This window comes from Martes martes, assembly GCF_963455335.1.
Source record: "Martes martes genome assembly, chromosome: 13".
Lineage (NCBI taxonomy): Eukaryota > Metazoa > Chordata > Mammalia > Carnivora > Mustelidae > Martes > Martes martes.
In genome coordinates this window covers 93,363,017-93,387,308 of record NC_137901.1, presented here as the reverse complement: position 1 = coordinate 93,387,308, position 24,292 = coordinate 93,363,017, and the positions used below count along the sequence as shown (strand labels likewise).

At 53.1% G+C, this 24,292-nt stretch overlaps 1 protein-coding gene across 1 annotated transcript; it reads right to left on the bottom strand.

Annotated features, from left to right (window-relative positions):
- Nucleotides 1-9,962: 9,962 nt before the first annotated feature.
- Nucleotides 9,963-22,979, bottom strand: ANHX (anomalous homeobox; the record flags this gene model as incomplete). Its single annotated transcript, XM_080821642.1, has 9 exons — nt 9,963-10,049; nt 10,319-10,400; nt 12,061-12,196; nt 15,002-15,294; nt 16,448-16,568; nt 17,026-17,242; nt 18,152-18,275; nt 20,319-20,446; nt 22,731-22,979. The coding sequence occupies 9 exons, from the start codon at nt 22,977-22,979 to the stop codon at nt 9,963-9,965; spliced, it is 1,437 nt and encodes a 478-aa protein (XP_080677768.1).
- Nucleotides 22,980-24,292: the final 1,313 nt, after the last annotated feature.

The following is a 24,292-nucleotide window of genomic DNA, read 5'->3' as shown; positions in this document are numbered from 1 at the left end:
GTTCCACCCATGTCGATGTAAATGAAGGGTATTCACCCCTTCTGATGGCTGAGTAATATTCCACTGTATATATGGACCACATCCTTTTTATCCATTCATCTGTTTCAGGTCATCTCGGGTCCTTCCACAGTTTGGCTACTGTGGACAATGCAATATTGGGGTGCATGTACCCCTTCTTTTCACTACATCTGTACCTTTGGGGTAAATTTCGAGTAGTGCAATTGCTGGGTCATAGGGTAGCTCTATATTTAACTTTTTGAGGAACTTCCATGCTGTTTTCCAAAGTGGCAGTACAAACTTCCATTCCCACCAACAGTATAAGAGCGTTCCCCTTTCTCCACATCCTCATTAACATTTGTTGTTTCCTGCCTTGTCAATTTTTGCCATTCTAACTGGTGTAAGGTGGTATCTTAATATGGTTTTGATTTTCATTTCCCTGATGGCTAATGATGTTGAACATTTTTTCATGTGTCTGTTAGCCATTCATATGTCTTCTTTGGAGAGGTGTCTGTTCATGTCTTCTGCCCATTTTTTTTTCCATTTTTTGACTTATTGTATTTTTGGGGGTGTTGAGTTTGAGAAGTTCTTTATAGATCTTGGATAGCAGCCTTATATCTTTAACATGATTTGCAAGTATCTTCTCCCATTCTGTGGGTTACCTCTGTTTTGTTGACTGTTTCCTTTGCTGTCCAGAAGCTTTTTATCCTGATGAAGTCCCAAAAGTTCTTTTGTTCTTTTGTTTGTTCTTTTGTTTGTTCTTTTGTTACCCTTGCCTTTGGAGACATGTCTTGAAAGAAGTTGCCGTAGCCGATGTTGAAGAGGTTACTGCCTATGTTCTCCTCTCCTCTAGGATTTTGATAGATTCCTGTCTCACATGGAGGTCTTTCATCCATTTAGAGTTTATCTTTGTGTGTGGTTTAAGAGAATGGTTGAGTTTCATTCTTTTGTATATAGCTGCCCAATTTTCCTAGCAACACTTATCGAAGAGACTGTCTTTTTTCCATTGGGCATTTTTTCCTGCTTTGTCAAAGATTAGTTGACCACAGAGTTGAGGGTCCATTTTTGGGCTCTCTGTTCTGTTCCACTGATCTATGTGTCTGTTTTTGTGCCAGTACCATGCTGTCTTGGTGATCACAGCTTTGTACTACAAGTTGAAATCAGGCAACGTGACGCCCCTAGTTTTTCATCAATTCCCTGGTGATTCAGGGTCTTTTTTGGTTCCATACAAATTTTAGGATTGGTTTTGTTCCAGTGCTTTGAAAAATACCATTGGTATTTTGATCAGGAAGGCGTTGACAATATAGATTACTCTGAATGGCACAGACATTTTAAACAATGTTTATGTTTCCAATCCATGAGCATGGAATTGTTTTCCATCTTTTTGTGTCTTCTTCAATTTCTTTGGTAAGTGTTCTGCACTATCTAGAGTATAGATCCTTTACCTCTTTGGTTAGATTTATTCCAAGGTAGCTTATGGGTTTTAGTGCTATTGTAAATGGAATCAATTCCTTAATTTCTCTTTCTACAGTTACATTGTTAGTGTATAAGAAAGCAAATGATTTCTGTGCATTATTTTTATTCTGCCACATTACTGAATTGCTGTATGAGTTCTAGTAATTTGGGGGTGAGGTCTTTTAGGTTTTCCACATAAAGTATGTCATCTGTGAAGAGTGTTTGACTTTTTTACCAATTTGAATACCTTTTTTTTTTTTTGTCTGACTGCTGATGCTAGGACTTCTAGTATTATGTTGAACAACAGTGGTGAGAGTAGACATCCTTGTCTTATTACTGATAAGGAAAAAGCTCTCAGCTTTTTCCCATTGAGAATGATATTCGCTGTGAGCTTTTCATAGATGGTTTTTATGAAATCGAGGAATGTTCCCTCTATCCCTACACTCTGAGGAGTTTTAATCCAGAAAGGCTGTATTTTGTCAAATGCTTTTTCTGCATTGAGAGGATCATATAGTTCTTGTCTCTTTTCTTATTAATGTGTTCTATCACATTGATTTATGAATGTTGAACCACCTTGTATCCCAGGAATAAATTCCACCTGGTTGTGATGGGTAATCCTTTTGGCGGGGGGGTATTTTATTTGAAAGAGAGAGAGAGTGAGAGGGAACACAAGCAGGCGGACAGGCAGGAGAAGCAGACTCCCTGTGGAGAAGGGAGCTCGATATGGTGCTTGACCCCAGGACTCTGGGATACAACCTGAGCCAAAGGCAGACCCTTAATTACTGAGCCACCCAGGTGCCCGGATAATCCTTCTAATGTACTGTTGGATCCTATTAGCTAGGATCTTGTTGAGAATTTTGGCATCCATATTCATTCATCAGGGATATTGCAATTATCCTTTTTGATGGGGTCTTTATCTGGTTTTGGGATCTAGGTAATGCTGGCCTCATAGAATGAGTTTAGGAATTTTCCTTCTATCTTTTTTTTCAAACACCTTCAGGAGAATTGGTGTTATTTTTTAAATGTTTGGCAGAATTCCTCTGGGAATCCATTAGGTCCTAGACTCTTGTTTTCTGGGAGGTTTGTTTGTTTGTTTGTTTGTTTGTTTAATTTATTTATTAGAGGCAGAGAGAGCATGAGAGGAGAGAGGTCAGCGGAAGAAGCAGACTCCCTGCCGGGCAGGGAGCCCGATGTGGGATTCAATCTAGGGATTCCAGGATCATGACTTGAGCTGAAGGCATTCGCCTAACCAACTGAGCCACCCAGGCGCTCCTCTGGGAGGTTTTTGATCACTGCTTCAATTTCATAACTGATTATTGATCTCTTAAGATTGTCTCTTTCTTCCTGTTTCAGTCTTGGTAGTTTATAGGTTTCCAGGAAGGCATCCTTTTCCTCCAGGTTGCTTCACTTATTGGCATATAGTTGTTGATAATAATTTCTATTCCCTTGGTGTTAGTTGTGATCTTTCCCCTTCCATTTATAATTTTATGAATTTGGGTCCTTGCTTTTTTTCTTTTGGATAAATCTGGCCAATGGCTTATCGATCTTATTCTTTCAAAGAACCAGCTTCTAGTTTCCTTGAGCTGCTCTACCATATTTCTGGTTTGTTTTTTTTTTTAAGATTTTATTATTTGACACAGAGAGAGATCACAAGTACACAGAGAGGCAGGCAGAGAGAGAGGAGGAAGCAGGCTCCCCGCTGAGCAGAGAGCCCAATGTGGGGCTCGATCCCAGGACCCTGAGATCATGACCTGAGCTGAAGGCAGAGGCTTAATCCACTGAGCCACCCAGGCGCCCCTGACCCAAACATTTTTTTTAATTTTATTTATTTATTTGACAGAGAGAGAGATCACAAGTAGGCAGAGAGGCAGACAGAGAAAGGGGGAAGCAGGCTCCCTGCTGAGCAGAGAGCCCGATGCAGGGCTCGATCCCAAAACCCTGAGACCATGACCTGAGCCAAAGGCAGAGGCTTTAACCCACTGAGCCACCCAGGCGCCCCAGACCCAAACATTCTTAAGCAGGATGGTCTTTAGCTTCCAAGTGTTTGAATTTCTTCCAAAAATGTTCTTGTGATTGAGTTCATTTCAAAGCATTGTGATCTGAGAATATGCAGGGAATAATCTCAATCTTTTGGTACCAATTGAGACCTGATTTGTGATCCAGTATGTAGTCTATTTTGGAGAAAGCTCAATGTGAGTTTGAGAAGAACGAGTAGTCCGCTGTTTTAGGGTGCAATGTTCTGTATATACGAAGTCCATCTGGTCCAGTGTGTCACTCAAAGCTCTTGTTTCTTTGTTGATTTTCTGCCTAGATGACCCATCTATGGCAGAGAGTGGAGTTTTGGGGTCTCCTGCTATTAACATATTATTAGCAATGTTTATTTTGGTTAACTGTTGGTTTATGTAGTTGGCTGCTCCCACTTGGGGGGCATAGATATATACAACTGTTAGATGCTCTTGTTGGATAGGCCTTTTAAGAATGATATAGTGTCCTTCTGTATCTCTTACTACAGTCTTTAGCTTAAAATCTAATTTGTCTGATAGCAGAATTGCTACCTCAGCTTTCTTTTAAGATCCATTGACATTAAAAATGGTTTTCTATCCCCTCACTTTCGGTCTGGATGTATCTTTGGTTCAAAATGAGTCTCTTGTAGACAGCATAGGGATGGGTCTTTTTAACCAATCTGCAACTCTGTGCCATTTCATGGGAGCATTTAGGCCATTCACATTAAGAGAGACTATTGAAAGATATCATTTTGTCATGTGGCCTGTGAAGTCCTTGTTTCTATAGACTGTCTCTGTAAATTTCTCTTCTGTATCATCTTGGGGTCTTTTTTCCTTTATAGAACCCCCCTTAATATTTCTTGCAGGGTTGGCTTGGTGGTCACATATTCTTTCAGTTTCCCCAGTCTTGCAAGATCCTTGTCTCTCCATCCATTCTGAATGACAACCTTGCTGGATAAAGTAACCCTGGCTGCACGTTCTTCTCATTTAGTATCCTGCATATGTCTCACCAACCCTTTCTGGCTTGCCAGGTCTCTGTAGACAGGTATGACCTTATTCTGATGTTCCTCCCTCTTAACATAAGAAATCTCTTCCCCCTCAACACTTTCAAGATCATTTCCTTGGATCTAAGATTTGCCAATTGTACTATTATATGTCATGGCATCAGTCTGTTCTCATCGATCTTGGGAAGGGTCGTCTTTACCTCTTGGACATGAATACTCGTTTCCTTCCCCAAATTAGGGAAGTCCTCAGATACAACTTGCTCAAATGTATCTCTCTCTCTTTCTCTCTCTCCACCCCAAAGATCCCAATAATTCTGATATTGGAATGTTTCATTGAGTCATTAATCTCTCCATTTGATCCCTCAGGCTTTACTCTTTTTCCCATGCCACCTCAGTTTCCTTCTTTTCTATCATCTTATCTTCTAGCTCACCAATTCATTCTTCTGCCTCATTTTCCCTGAGAGTCAGAGTATCCAGGTTAGACTGCATTTCATTCATACCATTTTTAAGTTTGGCCCGATTAGACCTCATTTCTGTCCTTAGAGATTCTATACTGTCAATATTTTTCTCAAGTCTAGATATCACCTTCATAATTGTTACTCTGAAGTAAATTTATGACATCCTGGTTATATCCATATCCATTAGTTCAGTGGCAGAGGCCACAGTCTCTGATTCTTTTCTTTGTTGGGGGTTCCTCCTTTTAGTCATTCTGTTGAGGCGTGGTTGAAGGAACGTACAGAGTCCTAAGTATTGACCACAACCCAAGCAAGATACACCTGTTTCATAGGGACCTTGGGATTGTCGGCGTCTTGTTCTTCCAGCCTGTCTTCCGGGGGAGGGGCCTGCCGTGCTGTTACTCGGCCCACTGTTAACTACGGCTTAGGCAGAGTTGCCCTGCCCCCGGGGGGCGGGGGGGGGGGGGGAGGTGGGCTCAGTGAACATAGGTTTTCTGGGGCTTTTGTTCTCTGGCGACTTTCCCTAGAGCTTTCCACATCCCTTCTGAGTGTCAGACAAGTGACCACATACAAACCTCTGTCTCAAAGCAGAGAGATCACAGTCTGCTCTTCACTGAGCTCTCCAGGCCACACTGTCTTCACTTCTCCGCTGCTAAAAACCGCAGCGTTCTGGGTTGTGCACCCCACAGCGGCTCCCCCAGCCGTCACTCCCAGGACCAGGCATGTCTCTGCCCTTTGTGCTTCTAAAGCTGCAAACCACCCCCAGTTCATAAGCGCGCACCCAGCGCTCCAGGTTTGTTTGGGGGGCTGCCCCGAAGTCCTTTCCCTGCCACTACTGGTCTGCAAGTCTGTGCCCGGTCCCCAGGCAGGAGACTTTTGTTACCTCAACTTCCTGGCACAAGTTCACGGAGGATCCCTTCCCCTTCTGTTTATCTTCCTTATTTGCCCGCAGAATCACAGCTCCCCGCTTCATACCTCAAGACCAACTGCCAGAGATATTCTGTTTGTAAAGCTCCAGACATATTTTCTTACATCTCAGGTTGATTTCATGGGTTCAGAATGGTCTGGCAGATATCCAGCTCAATTCAGGGGACCAGTTGAAATAGGGTCCCCTACTCCTCCACCATCTTTATACCCCTCCCATATGTAGAAATCCTAATCCCCAACATCCCTGAGACCCCCTTTCTTCTCCCCTCTCACTCACTCTCTCTCTCTTTCAAATGAATACATAAAATCTTTTTTAAACAGAATCTTTAAAAAAAAAGAAAAAGAAAAAGAAAAAAAGAAGAAGAAGACTGGAGCTCGGGGCGCCTGGGTGACTCAGTGGGTCAAAGCCTCTGCCTTCGGCTCAGGTCATGATCCTGGTCCTGGGATCAAGCCCCGCATCGGGCTCTCTGTTCAGCAAGGAGCCTGCTTCCTCCTCTCTCTCTGCCTGCATCTCTGCCTACTTGTGATCTCTGTCTGGCAAATAAATAAATAAAATCTTAAAAAAAAAAAAAAGACTGGAGCACTGCAGTCCCAAATCAAGGAAGTACCGGAACCTGGACAAAGCTTCCCTTGAGCCTTCACGACAATGACATCACGCACATCACACCTCCAAATCTGTTTTTTTTTTTTTAAGATTTTTATTTATTTATTTGACAGACAGAGATCACAAGTAGGCAGAGAGAGAGAGGGAAGCAGGCTCCCCGCCGAGCAGAGAGCCCCATCCAGGGCTCGATCCCTGGACCCTGGGATCATGACCCGAGCAGAAGGCAGAGGCTTTAACCCACTGAGCCACCCAGGCGCCCCAACACCTCCAAATCTGTTATTCTGAGCCACACAGCTTGACCTAAGATACCAATACAGGCACCCTCTGCCCTCTCCATCAGTCTCCACAACATGGACAGTGGGGGTGAAGGCAGGACCCTTCATACACTGGGGCCACTGCTGGGTGATCATTTCTGGGCCTGATTGTGAGGGAGGTCTGGCCACAGCTCTCAACCTCCTGGGGCCCACACAACTATGTAGACAAGGAGAGGCGGAGAAGTTGGCCTCCCTGGAGCTGGTCGCTGAACATCCCCCCTGCCATTACTAGAGCCCAGAAAGCCTCTCTGACATCCCCTCTGGGCCCCTCTGAGAGCCGTCAGCCATCTGAAACAGCCACCGTAACCTTGTCATCTCAGGAGGGCAAGTGCCTCAGCAAGGCACAAAAAGAGGCCCCTCGACCTGGTCACAGCACCTCACCTACGCCCACCAGACCCAGGCTGGCTAGTGGACATAGGATCTAAGCGGGTAAGGGCAGAACAGTCTGTAGGGCCAACATTCCTCCTCTCAAAGGGGCCTGGGGTCAAGACAGCAGAAATGGAAGTGGTGGACCTCAGGGTGGCAGCTGGGTGGCAGGACACTGAGAGGAGTGGCCACTCCCACAGGCGCTGGGCATGCGGGAGGGGGAGAGGCCTCCAGCCCCACAGGACATCTGACCTCTGCAGAGGAGGCCCTCCAGAGGAGCTCGGGTCCCAGTTAACAGTCAGCTCCAGAGACCTTAGTCCATCTGCAACAAAATGGAGACAATCCAGCTGGCTGAGTCTGTGCTCTGGAACTTTCAGGATCGAGTCTGGTGTCTGTAAAGGGTAGGGGGAGGAAGTTACCCAGGAGGTGTTCGCACAACCTGTTCAGGAGGCTCTTGCCTCACACATAGGTTCCTCCCTGTGGCTCAGGAAAGGCTAAGACTGGGACGGGCCCAGAGCTCCGCACATTCCCATGGAAGGCCAAAGGGCCTTCGCAACCCAGGGTTAATCCCTAACCCTCTCTAAAGGGTTTATCAACCGTGCAGATATTTGACGCAGACTGTGAACGACTGAGGTCAGGAGGAATTTGAGCCGTGCTTCCCATGGTGACAGGTAATGCACGATGAGTTACATACCCCAGTGATTAAAACAAATCACCACCTGGCTGACTGGCCCATAAGGCTGAAGAGCGAATCTTCACAGGCGTAGACTTTGTGACGGTACATGAGGGAAGCTGGTGCTATTCTGATGCCAGAACTAGGTTAGTCATGTGTTCACAGATTATGAAAATGGGAGCACACCAGAGAAATTCGTGAGTCAACGGAAAGCTTGAAGAACAGCATGTTTGCACAGCTGCAAAGCACGACCTCCCAAAATATACAAGCAGAGTAACTATAGTGGAGAAGGTTGGTAGGAAATACCCTAATGAAGGGATCAAATGAGCACCAATAATAATGGGACAACCAAAATCATGTGCCATCTGTAATACACGGTAAGTGCCTCGTGTCACTTCCGTGATAGTCCATCCAAAAAGGAATTTCCCGAATAACATGAAAATGCCCGACATGGCCATTCTGGGGGACATCCTACAGAGTAACTGGCTTGTACTCTTCCAAAGTGTCAAGGTCATTCAAGTCCACTGCTGTGGCCTGAATGGCAGTAAGACAGTCAAGAGCACACAGCATGGGCTATGTGATGTGATCTGTCACTTAGGGTGTTGCTGGGACAAGTGACTTTCATGGGGTCTGGACGAAGGCAGTGAAGGGCCAGCACTGACTTCCTAGAGCAATGCAGAATTCCTTATCTAAAGGAAACACACAAATGGAGTACAGGCATCAGCTCAGTAATTTGTGCTCTATTTTTCACTTTTTGTAAGTTTGTGACTGTTTCAGAATAAAGAAATATTTGACAACTAAAAGATTCCTGATTCTAGGGAACAGGATGAGAGTGAGTGTCCCTGAAAGGAAGTACATACTACTGCTGGTGCTTCGGCAGCACCAATGTGGTGATGAGGAAGGGATGTGATGGGTCCAGGGTCTACAGAGTAAAGGTGAGGGGAGAGGAGTACAGCTGAGAGCCTGGGGGGCTGTGGTTGGGGAGCACAGGTGTCTCAGCTCAGCTGCCCCTCCTTCAGGAAGCTCTCAGTGTCTTGTCATTCAGGCACCACATATCCCGGGCTCTCAGCCATCCCTCGCTCCACACCACCCTCTCAGCAACCACCCATGACTGCCGGTTTATTCCTGTCCATCCTGTGAGCCACCTGCAAGCACAAAATGGCCTTTGCTCCCTGATGTATCAGAGGAACTGCTCAGCATACAACTTTCAACTGATACAATGGGTGAGGCAAGGACCAAGGACTTATTCCTGCCAGTGACAGTCCTGAGTGTCAAAGTCACCCCTGTAAAAAGAAAGTCATCTGCATCAGGAGTCACATCACACTCAGCCCCTGGGGCCCTGCGCGCTTGGACATGGTGGCATCTAGCACCAGGGCAATTCCTTTTCCCACAACAAAATAGTCAGGTGAAGGGCACAGGGCAGAGATGCCCACTGTGGTGCTGCTTATAAACCAGAAACACTAGAAACAATCAAATCAATAGGGTACTGGTACATCACTCAATGAACACTCAGGCCACAAAATGCCAGCCAGGGACAGAAAGGCAAGGACTGACAGGGACAGGTGTCCAAGATGTGGTCAGGTCAGTAAAAGGGGAGAGTTCAGAACATCGAACTGTAATTTAATTGAACAGAACATCTGTTTTACAAACACAGGGCACTCCAACCTGCAGGGAAAAGGCGCCCTGGCCCACCCTGCCTGAGCCGTCCCAACCACATCACCCCCAAGACACAGAAGTGTCACAACACTGCCCATGCCCCACTCGCCAACTTAACCGGGTGAAGTTCGGCCTTGTCATAGGGCAGGGAGCGCAGACAGCAGTGGAACATTCTCCTCTATCTCCAGAAAGGCCTTCCCTGCCCATAACCTACATGCCCAGGAGCTCGAATCCACACTCTCCCACTGCCTGAGTGAAACAGACCCCTTGCACTTCTGAGCTAAGAGCGTTTCTCAAATGCTTCCTCTGACACAGTGAGCGGCCAAACTATGCAAACACGGCAAGGGGCTATGCAGCCTCAGTGCTTCTCACTGGAAACCAGCCCCCCCCCAAGGAACCCTGGGGCCTCTCTTCAGTCGGAATAAAGCTCTACGTAACATGTGTTGAAAGGCTCGATGTCCACACCTGCTCCCCTGGGGGCACTGGCTGGATACCCCGAAGGGACATCTCAGCCCAGGCTGCCCCCCGACAGCTCAAGGAGCATTCTGGCCCCCCAGAAGGCATCGCTGGAGGCCGGGCCGTCGGGCCGCTGCACCTGGAAAGCCAACACAGCGTTACACATGGAAACACCTTCTGCCCGGCTCCACCTTCCCACCTGCCACCCCCACTCCGGGACACCCCGTCTCCGGACTTAGTAAGAAACACGAGCCCACAGCACCCACCTCCCGGGCCCCATTCACTGATGTCCGGGCTTGAAGCATCCCTTCCCTTGTGACACGTGCCTGGTTTACTCACTCCAAAGGTATGACCCGAGGATCCAAAAGTTAAGAGGGACACCCAGAGTCCCTGGTGGTAGGGTCTCACCTGGCTGGAGGGCACGGGTTGGCTCAGGTGCACAGCAGAAACAGGGCTGGAGAAGGAAGGGCCCGGTGCCAACTCCAGCGGACTGGAAAAGAGACGTCAGGACAAGCTCCATATCGAGGGGCACCAGGTCATGGTCCACCCTGCGAGCAACATGACCTGACAGCTCTCTGCATATAAGCAGCCCTTCCAGGGGTAAGACACACTTTAGGAAGTGTCCTCCCGCAGGGCCCTCCGGTGCTAGAGGGACCCGTGTGACACCCCAGGCAAGTGGCTTGGGTGAGGCAGAGAGCACTTGAGGAGGCTCACAGAGATGGCCAACAAAGAGAAACCTGAAGGAAGATGCGGTCAAGGGGCAACCCTGGGGAGCCATCAGAATCAAATCGAGCAGCCGGGACAGCAGGGAAGGTACCAGGTGTAGCCACTCAGGACAGCAGTAGCCTGGCAGTCCCCCAAAACACAAACACGCACCTATGGCCATTCCCCCCCAGGCACGTACACACCCCAGAGACATGAAGGCACACGGGCAGACCCACACACACCCAGGAGCGCTCACAGCGACCCCAAACTCGGAACCCAGAGATGGCTACCAAGAGGCGATGGATCCAAACACCACGGTCCGTCCGCATCAACGGACAGAACTCACAGAGACGAATGGACTGATACACGGAGCGACAGGGTAAAATCCCCAAACACTCAAGCAGAGTCAGAGAAGCTAGACCCTCTCTCCCCTCCACAAAATTTAACACTTCTGTATTCCATTCACGTGAGATTTTTAAAAATGCAGCTAAAGAAAGCAGATCCATGGTCCTGCAGGTGGCAGCAGGAGGGGCTGATCTACACGGCTCAGCACGTGGTAGATACAGAAGTCACTCTCAGAAAACTAGCATCTGTATCGTCTAAACACGGTGCTTTACTGAAGGCTAACGACACCAACGACTCTACTGTTAGAGAATGACTCAAGGTCATCACATCAGAGCAAGGATGGGCTGGGCCACCAGAGTGCAAGGGTGAGCGGCCACGAGGGGACCTGACAGTGGCATTTTCTCCATCCAGGTTCCTGGACATGAATAGAAAAGTGAGTCCATCTGCAAAGTCTGCATTTGCTCACGCTCCGGCTGTTTCAGCAAGAACTTGTGACCTGACCGACCGCTCCCCTTCTCTCCCCCACGCTGCCCTGTAATTCTGCTTGTGCTGGGCACCTGGCCTTCAGCTCCCAGACTGGGGAGACTATGCACGTTGGGAACCTAGTCCCGGCAACGCCTACTGCAGCTTCCCTGTCCGACAGAGGACCCCTGACTTCTCACGCTCCTCTAATCCCTCTTCCCAGCCCCCGGATTCTCCTGGCCTGTCGTCCTGGCCCCCACACCCAGAGCCTGCTGCACCTAGGCTACGCACAGCTCTCTCACGCACCTTTCAAACTACAGTTTGGAATATAAAATCAGGATAAAAACTCAACCTCCACCTGGTGAAAACAAAATGCCAAAAAGCAGCTTCTGGGATCCAGGGTGATCTTGGGGATCCAGGCAAAGTGGGAGCACAGTCCACAACACCAACACCTGGGTCTCCTCTGACATTTCTGGGTGCTCTTCTGTCTCAGGAAAAAACCACCCTCTTCTGGTAGAGGCAGGGTGGGGATGATGATGTATTTTCCAGAAACCCGTAAGGAAAGGACTCGATCTGCACATCTGAGGTGCCAAGTCTATAAACCCGGAACACCCCACCCATGGCTCTGTGTGGCTCACCTCTGGGCTGGGAGGAATTCGGGAGGCTGCGTCACCAGGAAGCCGCCCGCCTGCTGTTCTGCCCGGCCGCCGCTGGTGCCTGCACCTTCCTCCAGGTACATGCTCAGGGGGTTGCCAGCAGGTGGGTCAGCGAATCCTACACAGAAGCAAATTCCACACCCCAGTGCTGGGAGGACAGAACACGGCCCACAAGCACCAAGACCGAGACCTCCACAGAGAAGCAGCGTCCAGCCTGGCCGGTCCCAAGCCTCAACCTCCCTTACTGAGGAAGAGTCACAGCTATTGATCTCAATAGCCTTTTTAGGCTTCCGGAAACAAAAGCAAAGTCCAGTTTTGCAGACTTCAAATTTTGCTTCATCCACCCAGACTTTAGGCGGGCCTCCAGGGCCACTGCTGCCGTGTGGAACTTCTCAGTCTGCCTCGTGCTGGCTCTTCAAAGACTGGGCCACATCCACTGCCACCTTCCATCTCACGCCGCACCACGATTTCACAGAGATGCGACGTGGCACTACCTTACCCTGCTCCCCCTTCTATAGAAAATGTTGCCGAGGTCATCCCCGTATGTCTCTCACTCTTACACATAAGCCACGGTAGATCGGATCAGTTCTGGGCCAGCAGACACTTCAGTGCGAGGGAAGGTAAGGAGTCTACCAGGTGGTAAGCCTAGCGTCAGACTCCCTGACCTCAGACAAAACAACAGGCCAGCTGGGCTGGGCATGCACTGTCCCGCCTCCACCCCCCACTGTCTGCCAGAGTGACCACCGAACGTTCAGCCTGCAGCCCGATCTCAGACCAAAGGAACTTTCCCGACCATTCACTACGTGATTCTATCCCCACTTTCTGCTGTTTCCTCTCTTCTGCAGAACTCTAGAAATACTCTGAGGTATGTCAAATACAACTGAAGGGCTAATCTGAGCATTGCTGGTTCAGACTTAAAAGATCACTAGATTACATCTTCTTCCCCCAAAAGGAAGACAAGAAGCCAAAAGCCCAGAACAAAAGCAGCGTAAGGAGAGGAGCAGTAAGTGGGGGGAGACCCCCCCGTTCTGCAGACCCAGGACGCAAGTACCACCCTTTGTTGGTAGGGCGCCTGAAAGCAAGGTGGGATACAGATCAAGTCCTGGGAATCTTAAAGTGGGAGGGAGGGTGAAGAAAGTTAGGGAAAGGGAGAGCAGGGCAACATCCTGGTGCTCAGGCGGTCAGTGGGCAGGGAGGCTCACCAATCCATACAGAACGTCACCTCTCACCTGTGCTGGACCTGGTGTGAACACCAGCTCCCCTCGCCCCCATGTGAATGCGGCCAGCGACCACCCCACCCCAGCCTTGGCGGTAAATACGGGATGGGCAAACGCAGGTCTCTCACAGGGGAAGACGGGGGCAAATGAAGGACCGATATGATCCAACTGAAAAGCTGCCTCCAGAGCAATGAGTCTCCAGGGCTCTTCCTCCTTCCGGCCCCTCACCTTTCTCTACTCAAGGTAGGGCCAGAATCCACAGCCCCAATATTCCCGCCTTCACACAACAAAGCCTAATTTTGAAACTTTTTATTTTGAACACTCAGGGGAAAAAAGGATACCGCACCTATAAAAAGTAACACAACCCCTGACTAAAGGAAAGTTCAAATAAAAAAAGAGCCTGGAATTCTCTTAAAGTATAACTATCAAATTAGGAGTTTTGAAAGACAGACACTAACACCCCCAAGCATATACAATGAAAAAGAAAAGAAACGTAAGAAAAAGGTAAGCACTTGGGGAGACAGGCCCAGGATTTCCAAAACCCCGGCAAGATTTGTGTTCTAAACAGAATGAAGAACATGGAGGAGGAAAATTATCAAGGAATATTATCCAAAAAATACCCAAACCTTAGAGAATACATTGTTACATGTTCTTTAAATCAAAAGGCTTAATAGGAAAGTGAATTAAAGAGACTCACACCTCGAACCATCACCGTGAAATTTCAGAACACCCAGACTTAAAGCAAGCAAACAAACAAAAATTCCAAGAAAGTAACAATATGTGATCTGCAAAAAAGCCAACAAGATGACATGAACATCAGATGCTACAAACAATGATATAAATATATCTGCAGATATCTACGGGAGAGTATTTAATTTAACATCAAAATTCTGTCCCTGCTAATTTATTCATCAAATGTGAGAGCAGGTTAAGGATAATTTCACAGCATGTAAAGAATCAGAAAATTTATCTCACAAGCCCCCTTTCTTGCTCAGTGAAGACGTTCTCAAACATAACAAGAAAGTCAGTGAAGACGGGACAAGACCTACAACTCAGAAAACACTGACCCAAACCCGGGAGGCAATGAAAGGAGTGTTCTTGGGGTGGTGACTCCACCCCAGGTCTAGGGAAACATCACTTGGGTGGAAACAGAAAGGAGACCTCCCAGCCACTAGTCTTCAGAGGAGACACTTGGAAAAACGGGAGAAGTTACAGGTGTGACAAAAACAGGTAATCTAAAAAAAAGGAAGACAATTAGAAACCCCAAGAAAGTGAAGATATAAACACAGAAGACTAAGAAATTTAGGTGATGGGTAAACTGACGGTGCCAACAGCCTCCATATAAGGTGAAGTGTCACAAGATGCTTTTCAATTTGGTAGACAAACATGTATCTAAATACATACTCTCTACAGGTAGTTATAGCTACAACGATAACTAACATGAAACTAAGGAAATGATACTTAGATGATGAGATGCGGTGACCTGTCCTCTGTTGCAGCACGTGGTGACAGATAAGTCAGGTGGACTGCAATGGGAGTGCAGGGTGGCAGCTGTCTCATTTCATTTTAACCCTTTCCTCACCGTCCTACTTTTAGTCATATGCACATTTCACTTTGCAAACTAGAAAAGCAGGAGAGTGCTTCCCCTTCCCACACCCCCTCAAATGAGACCCGACTAGTTGTGGCATCTTGTGCCATGGACCCACCTGTGGAGCTGGGCTCACCGAGGGCAGTGATGGACACAGCCACAGTGGCATCTGCAGGGCGCATCGTGAGGTCCAGCCCATGCCCATGGACCAGCTGCCCAGTCTGGAAGGAAACTTCCTTGGAGGATGCCAGTGCGAGGGACATCAGCCATGACTCAGGGGCAGCCAGAGAAGAGTCCAGCATGTCACTGCCAGCAGTCAGAGGGCAGAGGCCAGGGCCTGGGCAGATGTGGGGGAGAGTGGCAGGGCTTTGGCCAGGCCCCTCCTGGTACATCTCACTGCCCTGCAGAGACCTGGGAAAGACAGCAAACACCGTCCCTTGGAGGGCAGAGACTCCCTCAGGCCAGGGAAGAGAGGACCGGGAGGAAACTCCAGTCCCGTTTGGGAATCCAGGCTCCCAACTCAACTCAGCCACGGACGGCTTTCTGGCCCACCGTGACCCGAATCACACTGCTTTCGCTGTTCTACCTGTGGAGCAAGGGCTCCACAACAGTTAAAAAAATACTAAGACTCATCAGCTGCTGATTTAAAAGGACCTTCAACGAAGCACTGTTCCACAATACCGACAGCAGGAAACGATGAGCAAGACCCTAGCAGTGGAGTGAGTGACGATGGCTGACCTACAGGAACACCAGGCAGCAGTTGATAATAATTTAAAGACTCGATACTGCCCACTCGGTGTGTCTCAGATGGTGCCCCTGGGCTTCTGCGATCCCCTCCCCTAGCCCTGTCATCTCTGCAACCACCTGCATCATACCCCTCCCCATCTCGCAGATGAGACACGCACGGCACTGAGAGCTCACAGGAACCTGCCTAAGTTCACACACCTAGGCAGTGCCAGCCTTCACGGGAAGGGCAGACAGGGAGTGTCATGAGAGATGCCGATGGCACGATGGTAGGCGGAAAAAGTGTCCACAGCTTGATGGTTACACAACGGGGAACCTGGCCCCTCTCTCAGACCTAGTCCTGCCGATGGCCAGCACTCTCCTTGCCCTTACACCAGGTTCATGCCTCATCCCAGGTGAGGGACCAGGCTTGGACAGTGCCTGGTGCATAATCAGGAATTCAAGAACTATTACCTGTCACGGACTCAACAACATACAAACACTACAAAATACAGTAAGAAAGAAGCAAAAGCTAGGGTTTGGCTTTGCGAAGTAAGCCAGCATGTGTTCCTTCCCACTCTGTTTTCCCCCTTCTCCAGCACATACATGAAGTCAGGCTACGAGCCAGGCTCCAAAGAGCAAGTGGGAGTTCCCTGACATGGCCTCCTTCCCAGCGGCTTCCCCACCCCAGAATCACAGAGGTCTCTCTGCTCTCAGCAATCACTGACGTGGTCCCACCGTCAGCCCCAACATCCACATGTGCGCTCCAGGCCCGGTCACCCACTCAGGATGGGGAAAGTAAACACGGAGATGGTCCCACGGGCTGTGCGGATGGCAGTACCTGGGAGGCAATGGCTTCGGCAGAGTCTCGTCTCCAGAAAAGTCTGGGGCCAGAGCCAGCGACTCCCACGGCCCTTGAGTGGTCTCCCTGGACTGTGCAGGCCCATCTTCCTCCGGTCCTGCTGAAAGTCAATCAGGTGGTGGGGAGGCTTGCTGGAGCTCTGCGTCCCAGCCTCCTTCCCAGCGGGTTAAGAGCAGCCCTGCCTGCGGGCAAAGGGTGCTACTACCGCAACATTACAGTATCCTTCGTGCGCCGCTCACAGCTCTCCTGTCTGAAGCCAGCGCGTCTCTAGAACCCCGAGAACCCGCCACCATGCCGGCTGGCTCGCTTCCCAGGTCTGCTCGCGGGCGCCCGGCCCGGACACAGTAACCTCTACATGCAGAACAGCTGCTGCAGCCTCACTCACGCCCACTGCGAGCCCACCCCGACCCCCGGCTTCGGGGGTCTCGCTCACACAAGAGGACGTCCTCAACGTGCCGACTGGCCGTGGGGGGCCCGTCCCTTAGCAGTGTGGCGCTCACTAGGCCTAGCCCTGGAAAAGCGTGCCGGGCCGAGCGTGGAGCGCGGGAGCCTCTCACCTGGCCACTGAGGCCGGGCCGCACCTCCGGGGCCAAGGCGGGGCCGGCCCGGGGGCTGCGGGGGCTCCGGAGCCGTCTCCCTCACGCGGAGGTCCACCGCCGCGTCCTCCGGGGCTGGCGGACGACGCTGGAGAAGGGCCCTTCTGCGCCGCCGGTAGTTGGCGAACCAGTTGTACACCTGCTCTGCGCTCAGGCTCATCTCCACGGCCAGGTTCTCCTGCCCCCAAACAGCAGAGCCTCCAGCGCCGCCCCCGGGCCCAGGGCGACCCGAGGGGCCGGGTCCCGCCTCCCGCCCCGCGCGGCCTCCGAGGCGGGACGCCCTCCACCCCGCCCTGGCTCCTTCGCGGAGCCGCAGCCGGACGCGAGCCCAGACACGGGGAGCGCCCGAGCGGCGCCGCGGCCCGGCGGGAGGCAGCGGGGGCCCGGGACCGACGCAGGGAGCCGGCGCGCGCCGCAGGCCGTCGCCCGCGCCGCAGGTCGCCGAGCGCCGGAAGCCAGCCCGCGGCGCCGGCGCGGGTACCGCTGGGAGAGCCCTGCCGATTGGACAGGGAACGCGGCGGGCGGGGCAGGCACGGGGAACGCCCCGCTGACTGGGCAAGCCCCCACTCGGGAACGCCCTGCCGATTGGATGAGGGCGACCAGTAGGTGGAGCTAACACAGGGGCGCCCCCGCCGATTGGACAGAGCAGAGTAGCGGGGGAAGAGAACTGGCCCCGACTTCAAAGCAGCCGGAAACTAACTCGCTCGGGCGGCGGCTCGCCCGTGCCTCCAGCTTCCGGGGCCGCGCTGCCGAGGGCGCCCGCCGGCCCCCACGGGCGGGGAGCTCTGCGAACACCCGCCTGCCCGGCGCCGGAAGCTCCGCCACCGCCGCCTCCTCACCCCCGCACCCCTGCCCGGCCGCGCGGCGGGAGGGCACGGACCCTCCACGTGCGCAGGCGGGACGGTCCGGAGCTGCCGGCCAGCGAGCTCCGGTCGCCCAGGGAGGCTCAGAGGCCCAGAAGCCACCGGCGCCCCAGCAGAGGGCCCCGCGGAAGGCCCGGGGGCGGGGGAGCCACAAGGGTGGGGGTCACCTGAGGTCGGGGGGCAGCGAAGCGGAGGGCGGCCCCCGCCGCCTCCTCGGCTCTTACCCTCTCGGCCTTGCTGGGGTTGGTGCTCACGGCAGAGGCGAAGTCGTGCAGCTTCTGGCGAACCTCTCTGGGAAAGTTCCGGCTCTTCGGGCCGTCGGGGCAGAGGGAGGGCGGTGGTGGGTTCCTGGATAAGGACAGTGCGGACGCGGTCACAGACGCTGCTCCTGCTTCCTCGCGGGCTCGCAAACACTGCGCGCCCCCCCCACGCGTCCTCTCCTCTCGCCGGCGGCTGCTCCTCTCCAGGCTCGTGCTGCCGAGTCCCTCCTCGCAAGGACCGAGGGCCCCGCATCCGCCCGTGTTCACCTGCACACCCTCGGGCGTCACCGGGCTCTCCGGGACCGCTCCCCGACCAGTGGCCCGGAGCTCTAGAGAGCGGACGACGAGGAGACTGAGGTCGGTCACGCGACTCACTCTCCTGTGTAGACACATGGATTTTTCCAAAAGGAAACAAATGGTACCAGCGGGGAACACCCGAGATACTCCAACGCCAACTAAGCAAACCACTGTGGATGTCAAAAATGGCGTCCCACACACGCCACATCCAAATGGAGCTTGATCCTTCACTCTCCCCATCTCCCCCCAGGCCCCAATTCTGTGCATCTCAGTGAGAAACCACCATGTTCCAGCCAGTCAGGCCAAGCGCCCCGCAGGCTGCCTTTATTCTCTCTTTACCTCCAACACCTCCAGCTCCTCAGCAAATCCTCCAAAATCTGTCCTGACACACCCAGAGACTCCCGAGGGCCTCCTGCCTCTGCTCCTACGCCGACCCACCCGTGGGTGACACCCCTCCGGGAGAAACCACCACCCTCAGCCGGTGGACCAACCATCGCTCTAACTCCACTATCACCCCGTGCTTACACCTCCGAGGGCTGCCATCCCCACATTCAGGCCTCCTCTGCCAAGGCTTAGAGGAGCCTGTCCAGCACCCTCCACCCCAGAACAAAGGACGAAGGTGGTACAGTCCTCTACTAAGCACATTCTGTGCCTAGTACTCCCGCTCTGAACGATGGAATCTACTTTGTGTCCTCTCTACTGTCCCTTGTCTGCACCGAGTGTCAGGTCCGGGAGAGTAGGGCTCAGGCTGTATCCCCAGCAACTCCGACAGCACCCAGCAATCAGGGGCCTCTTTACAAACAGCGCATACTGATCCCCAAATCATTTACTGAACTGTACTCTGGCAGGCCATCGGCAACTATATGGAGGGAAAGGATCCCATTCCCGAAAACCATAAGGCTGATGAACTACTGGGCTTTGGGGACATATCTCATTCTTTGACAGACACCATGGAAAAATTTCTCTCTGATCCAGAAGGAATCCGTTGCTGCTTCTGGTTACCAGGCCCCTGGTGCAAAAATCCCATTACTTGGGCTGCCGGGAACTCAGAGGACATCAGCCCTTCCTGGTCAGGGGGCAACACCCAGGATGAAGAAAGGCTTTACGGTCTCATTGTCTAGCCTGGAGTCCCAGCTTTACATGTCTCTCCTGTGACGGCTTGGGCAAGTTCTGACCTTTCTGTGCCTCAGTTTCCTCATCCATAAGTGGTAATGAAGGAATAATAGTAATTAGAAGTTGTAATGTTTCCTTAGTGCTGATAACGGCCGTGGTGGTAATTACTCTTAAGACGGACCCAGCATCCCCCATGTGCCGGGCAATCTCCTAAGCACCCCATGCATCTTGCCCGACGCGTCCATCACTCTCATCTTTACCTCTCTTTGAAAGGTCCCGCAGCCCTGAGGGGAGGTGCTGAAGACCCCGGCCCGTGGCACCTGCGGAGCCTGTCTGTGGGAATCAGATGACCAAAGGCACATGTGCTGGGCATCTCCCACGGGAGGAGAAGACAAGAGGAAGAGAGTGAGGTCGGGATGTCCACCGGCTGCCTCCTTCCCTGCAGAGCCTTCAGAGCCCTCACAGGAAGGCAGTGGCCCTCCTCGCCCTGCAGGCGTAAGGAGGGGTGCGCTCCACGGCCGGCTGAGCAGCTGGAGAGGGTGGCTCAGTGCTGGGCACACTGGCTGTCCCAGAGCCTGTTACCTTTCGACGGTTACCGCTTCTTGTGACTTTTCCTGCATTTACCTCCCTGTCTCTGCTTCACCTCAGCCCCTCTGTGCTTTTAGATGAAACACCCCCAGGAGTCCTGGGGAGCCCGCACAAAGAAAGGCCAGCGGCGTACCTCTTTCTGCAGCGGAACTTCTGCACTGGGGTGAGCGTGGCCACGCCCAGCCGCTTCATGACCAGACGGTAGTGAAGGTCGTTCCAGAGCTGGACCAGCTCCTGGCTGCCTCCAGGCACCTGGCACCCCTGCCAAGAAAAGCCTGCTGAGGCCCGGCTGCCCCCGGAGCACTGCCCCCCGACCCGACCCGACCTGCGGGAGGAGCTGCTGGCTGAGGGCCCGGGCGAGGTCCCGTCAGCCCCCCCCACACACGAAGCAGCTCTCCGCCGCTCCTTCCACACGGGGAGCACGAGGCGAGGGGAAGGCAAACGATGGGCCCGGGGCCACACGACACACGAGAGGCAGAGCCACAGTCAGAGGCACCTGGTCAGACTTGAGGGTCCGAGGGCTGACCCCCACCTTGCACGAAAGACCTTCCTCTCCCGCCCAGCGGGGCTGCCCCTCGAATGCTCGGGGAGCGCGTCCTGAGCCGAGAGGAATGAAGTGGTTCTGGTCTGCGCCCCACCAAGCTCACCAATCCAGCGTGACCCGTTCACACGACCAGACTGGGGAGATGGCCAAGGGTGCCCAGCGCTGGCCTCCCCTCGACACAGCCCTGTGGCCGGCGTGTGGTTGCCGCTTTTAACTCCAATGTTCTCGGAGCATCATCTCGGCAGGGGAGGTGCCGACAATCATTCAGCCTTCTCTCCACAGAGCGGAAAAAGCCCATTTTGCGAGGCTGTGACTTCCAGTCGGCTGCCACGATGCAGCCATCAGCCTGGGGCACAGCTGTCAGGGAGACGTGTCCCCTGCAGGACGTGGCCCTGGGCAGGAAGTGCCCCTCCTTGGTGCGCCGCCCCCGCCGGCTCTCTCAGGTCTCCCCGACACGTCAGCTCCTCAGAGACGCTGAGGGCCGTCCAGCCCGAGTTTACATCCCCTCTCCGGGGGGTTTCCGTCACGGGTGTCATTCACACGTTTCACCACCGAGTGCCTCGACGGGGCACCACAACCCGTGTCTCCCCTGGTCGTTCGCTTTGACGGACGTGAAACACGGAGCCCCGCTGACTCCCCGCTGCTACGTGGGCACAACCGAGGGGGGCCTCCCTCAGGGGCCGTAGTGCCGGGGAGGCCGACGGAACAAAGACCGGAGGAGGGAGCCGCAGGGGGAACCAGGCTCTACGCTGCTCGATAAAGGGGGCACCGCCGAGCCGGGGAGACGTCTGCAGCAGAAAGCAGCGAGGGGGAAAGGCAGCAGCCCGCAGGCAGCCGGGCTCCAGCCGCCGGCAGAGGGAGCAGCACGTGCTGAGGTCCTGAGGCCTCGGGACTGTCGCAACAGCACAGAAGCACCGTGACGACTGCCGACTGCCGAGGAAGCTCGGGGAGCGGCCGGCGGGGAGAGCGGGCCGCGGGCAAGCGCAGACGCGGGCTCGGGGCTCACCGTGGCTCAGCGGCGCCCGCAAGCCCTCCGGCGGCTACGTGAAGAACAAACCAAGGGGACACGAGGGCACTATGCAGCCTGGGGCGGAGGGCGTGGAAACGGAAAGAACTGGAAAGAACAGAGTATCTCGGGGTGCCAGGGCGGCTCCATCCGTGAAGAGTCTGCCTTCGGCTCAGGTCATGACCCCGGCGTCCTGGGATCGAGCCCCACGTGGGGCTCCCTGCTCAGCGGGGAGTCTGCTTCTCCCTCTCCCTCTGCTCCTCCCCCTGCTCATGCTCCCTCTCAAATAAATAAATAAAATCTTGAAAAATAAAGAAAAATAAAAAAAATTTAAAAAAAAAAGAACTATCTCAAAAATAAACTCAAAAAAAAAAATTAAAAATAAACTCAGCATGACTTCCGCATCAGCTGTATGATGGGGTGAAAGAGGGAAAAACAGGCCCTCGCACCCCTTCTTTGAAACCCTTTGAGCCAGCCGTATTTTGGAATTCAGAACTTCTCAGAGTTTAGGAAATAATGCCGGCATGTCCTATGTGATAGCATGCTGTAATCCGACATACCAGTGTTCAGGTAGCAGAACGTCCTGTGGTCACATTAAGTGGCGAGAGACCGTAACGGCTTCACGTCACGTCGCTGTCAGAGGAGTTGTGCGCCCAAGTGTCACCCGATGAGTGACGACCGTACTTTCGGTCTGCGTGCCCAGCTACGGGCCTGCAGCTAAGGGACTGAGGTCACGGGTCTGTGTGACTGTCTTACCCACTGGGATCCCAACTCTCCAAGCCAGGACCGCCGCTCAAAATGGAGCTCACAGACAGACAGTTTGGCCTCCAATTACTAAGGTAGTCAGAACTCTGTACAGAGAGTGGACCATCCTGGCTTGGTTTCTAGAATGTCTCCCCAGGTTCTTGCCGACCTGTAGGTGCTTCCATTGGGTTGGGGACGGTGGTGGCTGCTGTGGCTCCCCCCCCCCACCCCTGCCCCGAGATGGGTCTTACCTCCAGGACGCGGCAAGCAGCCTGGTGCTGGTCCTGCTGGGCCAGCGCTCGGGCACACACGAGGGCCACATCCGCATTGTCCAGGAGGTGCAGGCGGAGGGGACTGTCCAACACGGCAGTGACCAAGGGCTGCACCTGGGCTGGGTCATCCTGGAGGTCCCGGCACAGTCTGCCTGCAAGAGTCACCAGCCCCTCCAAGGGGGGCCCGGGGCCCCGGCTCTCCCTCAGCAGCCTCAGGAAACTCTGCATCCTGTGTCGGGCTCCGGGCCTCTGCGATCAAGACATCAGCCGTGCCAGTGGCCGGCACTGCCTGCGGCCTGACTACATGCCCATCCACACCTGGGCAAGGCCCCTCTTGCCACAGGCATTGGTAACACGGTGGCAGGAGCGCTCTGAGAACAGGCAGAGGGGCACTGGTGCCTGCGACAGTTTCCCTTTCCAATCCTCATGTGTGTGCCCGGTGCTGTCACTGCAATGGTTCATCTCATTCCTGGGACCCTTTCGTCTGTGCCCCATCCACGGGTCCCAGCCTGGTCCTCCCATGTCTCCTCCTCTCTGTTTGCCCCGGTCTTACACGTACAAGATAATCGTGTCGTGTTTCACTCCTCTGGGCTCCATCAGGCCAGCGATCCTGTGTATTGGGGTCATTAGATTTCCCCAGCACCCAGCCCACGGATGCCAAGTCCTCTCAGAGCAGTGGGGGTGACCCTGAGCTAAGGGCTTGGCAGACGTTGCTGACATTCCTACAAAGAGGAGCCCCAGGGCCCACCGGAGCAGGACTAGCACCATCTGCTTTTGACTATTATGATCTTGAAAATAAACAAACATATTTGAAAAACACAAAATTTTAAAGACTGCCCTAATCCCGCACTTTCAAAAAATACATACAGAAGAATGAACCATTTTCTGGGCCACCCTATGCCTGGTCCATCCACTCTGCACTGCCCATCCCCCCCGCACACATAGAGGTAAGCTATGGCATGTTGGATCTGAGGGCTTTATGAGTTTTTTTTTATAAAAATCTGACTACGCATACATACAGCCATTTTTTACCAAAAGAGAGACTACTTATGCCGTGACGCAATCTGGCCACTACCACGGGCACATTCCCTAACCCACGGGAACGGTCCCGCAGGGAACACACGGCAGTAGCAGCCAGACCTGCTCCAACACCTGTCCGCCCCCCGACACTCGTTAGCATAGTAACCCGGATACCTTTGGTCACAATTCCTCTTACTTCCCAGACGACTCGCCTAAAGCGAGGTTCAAGGCTAGTGCTCCATGGCATCGTGGGTTTAGCAGATGCCACCCAACCGCTTTCCCCAAGGAGACGAGGCCCTGCGCGCGCGGACCCGCAGAGGGCAGGCCTGTGCGCGCTCCCTGGCGGAGGATCCGGCCTCAGTTTCTGGTTCTTTCCGCCCGGCACCTCCCCTTGGGTCCTCCTCGGCCCCTAGGGCCGCCCACCAGGGGGAAACGCTCCCATCCACACCTCGGCGTCTGAGCCTTGGCGCCCGTCGCCAGATCCTAACTCGGGGCCCAGCGTTTCTCCCCATCGCGTTGGG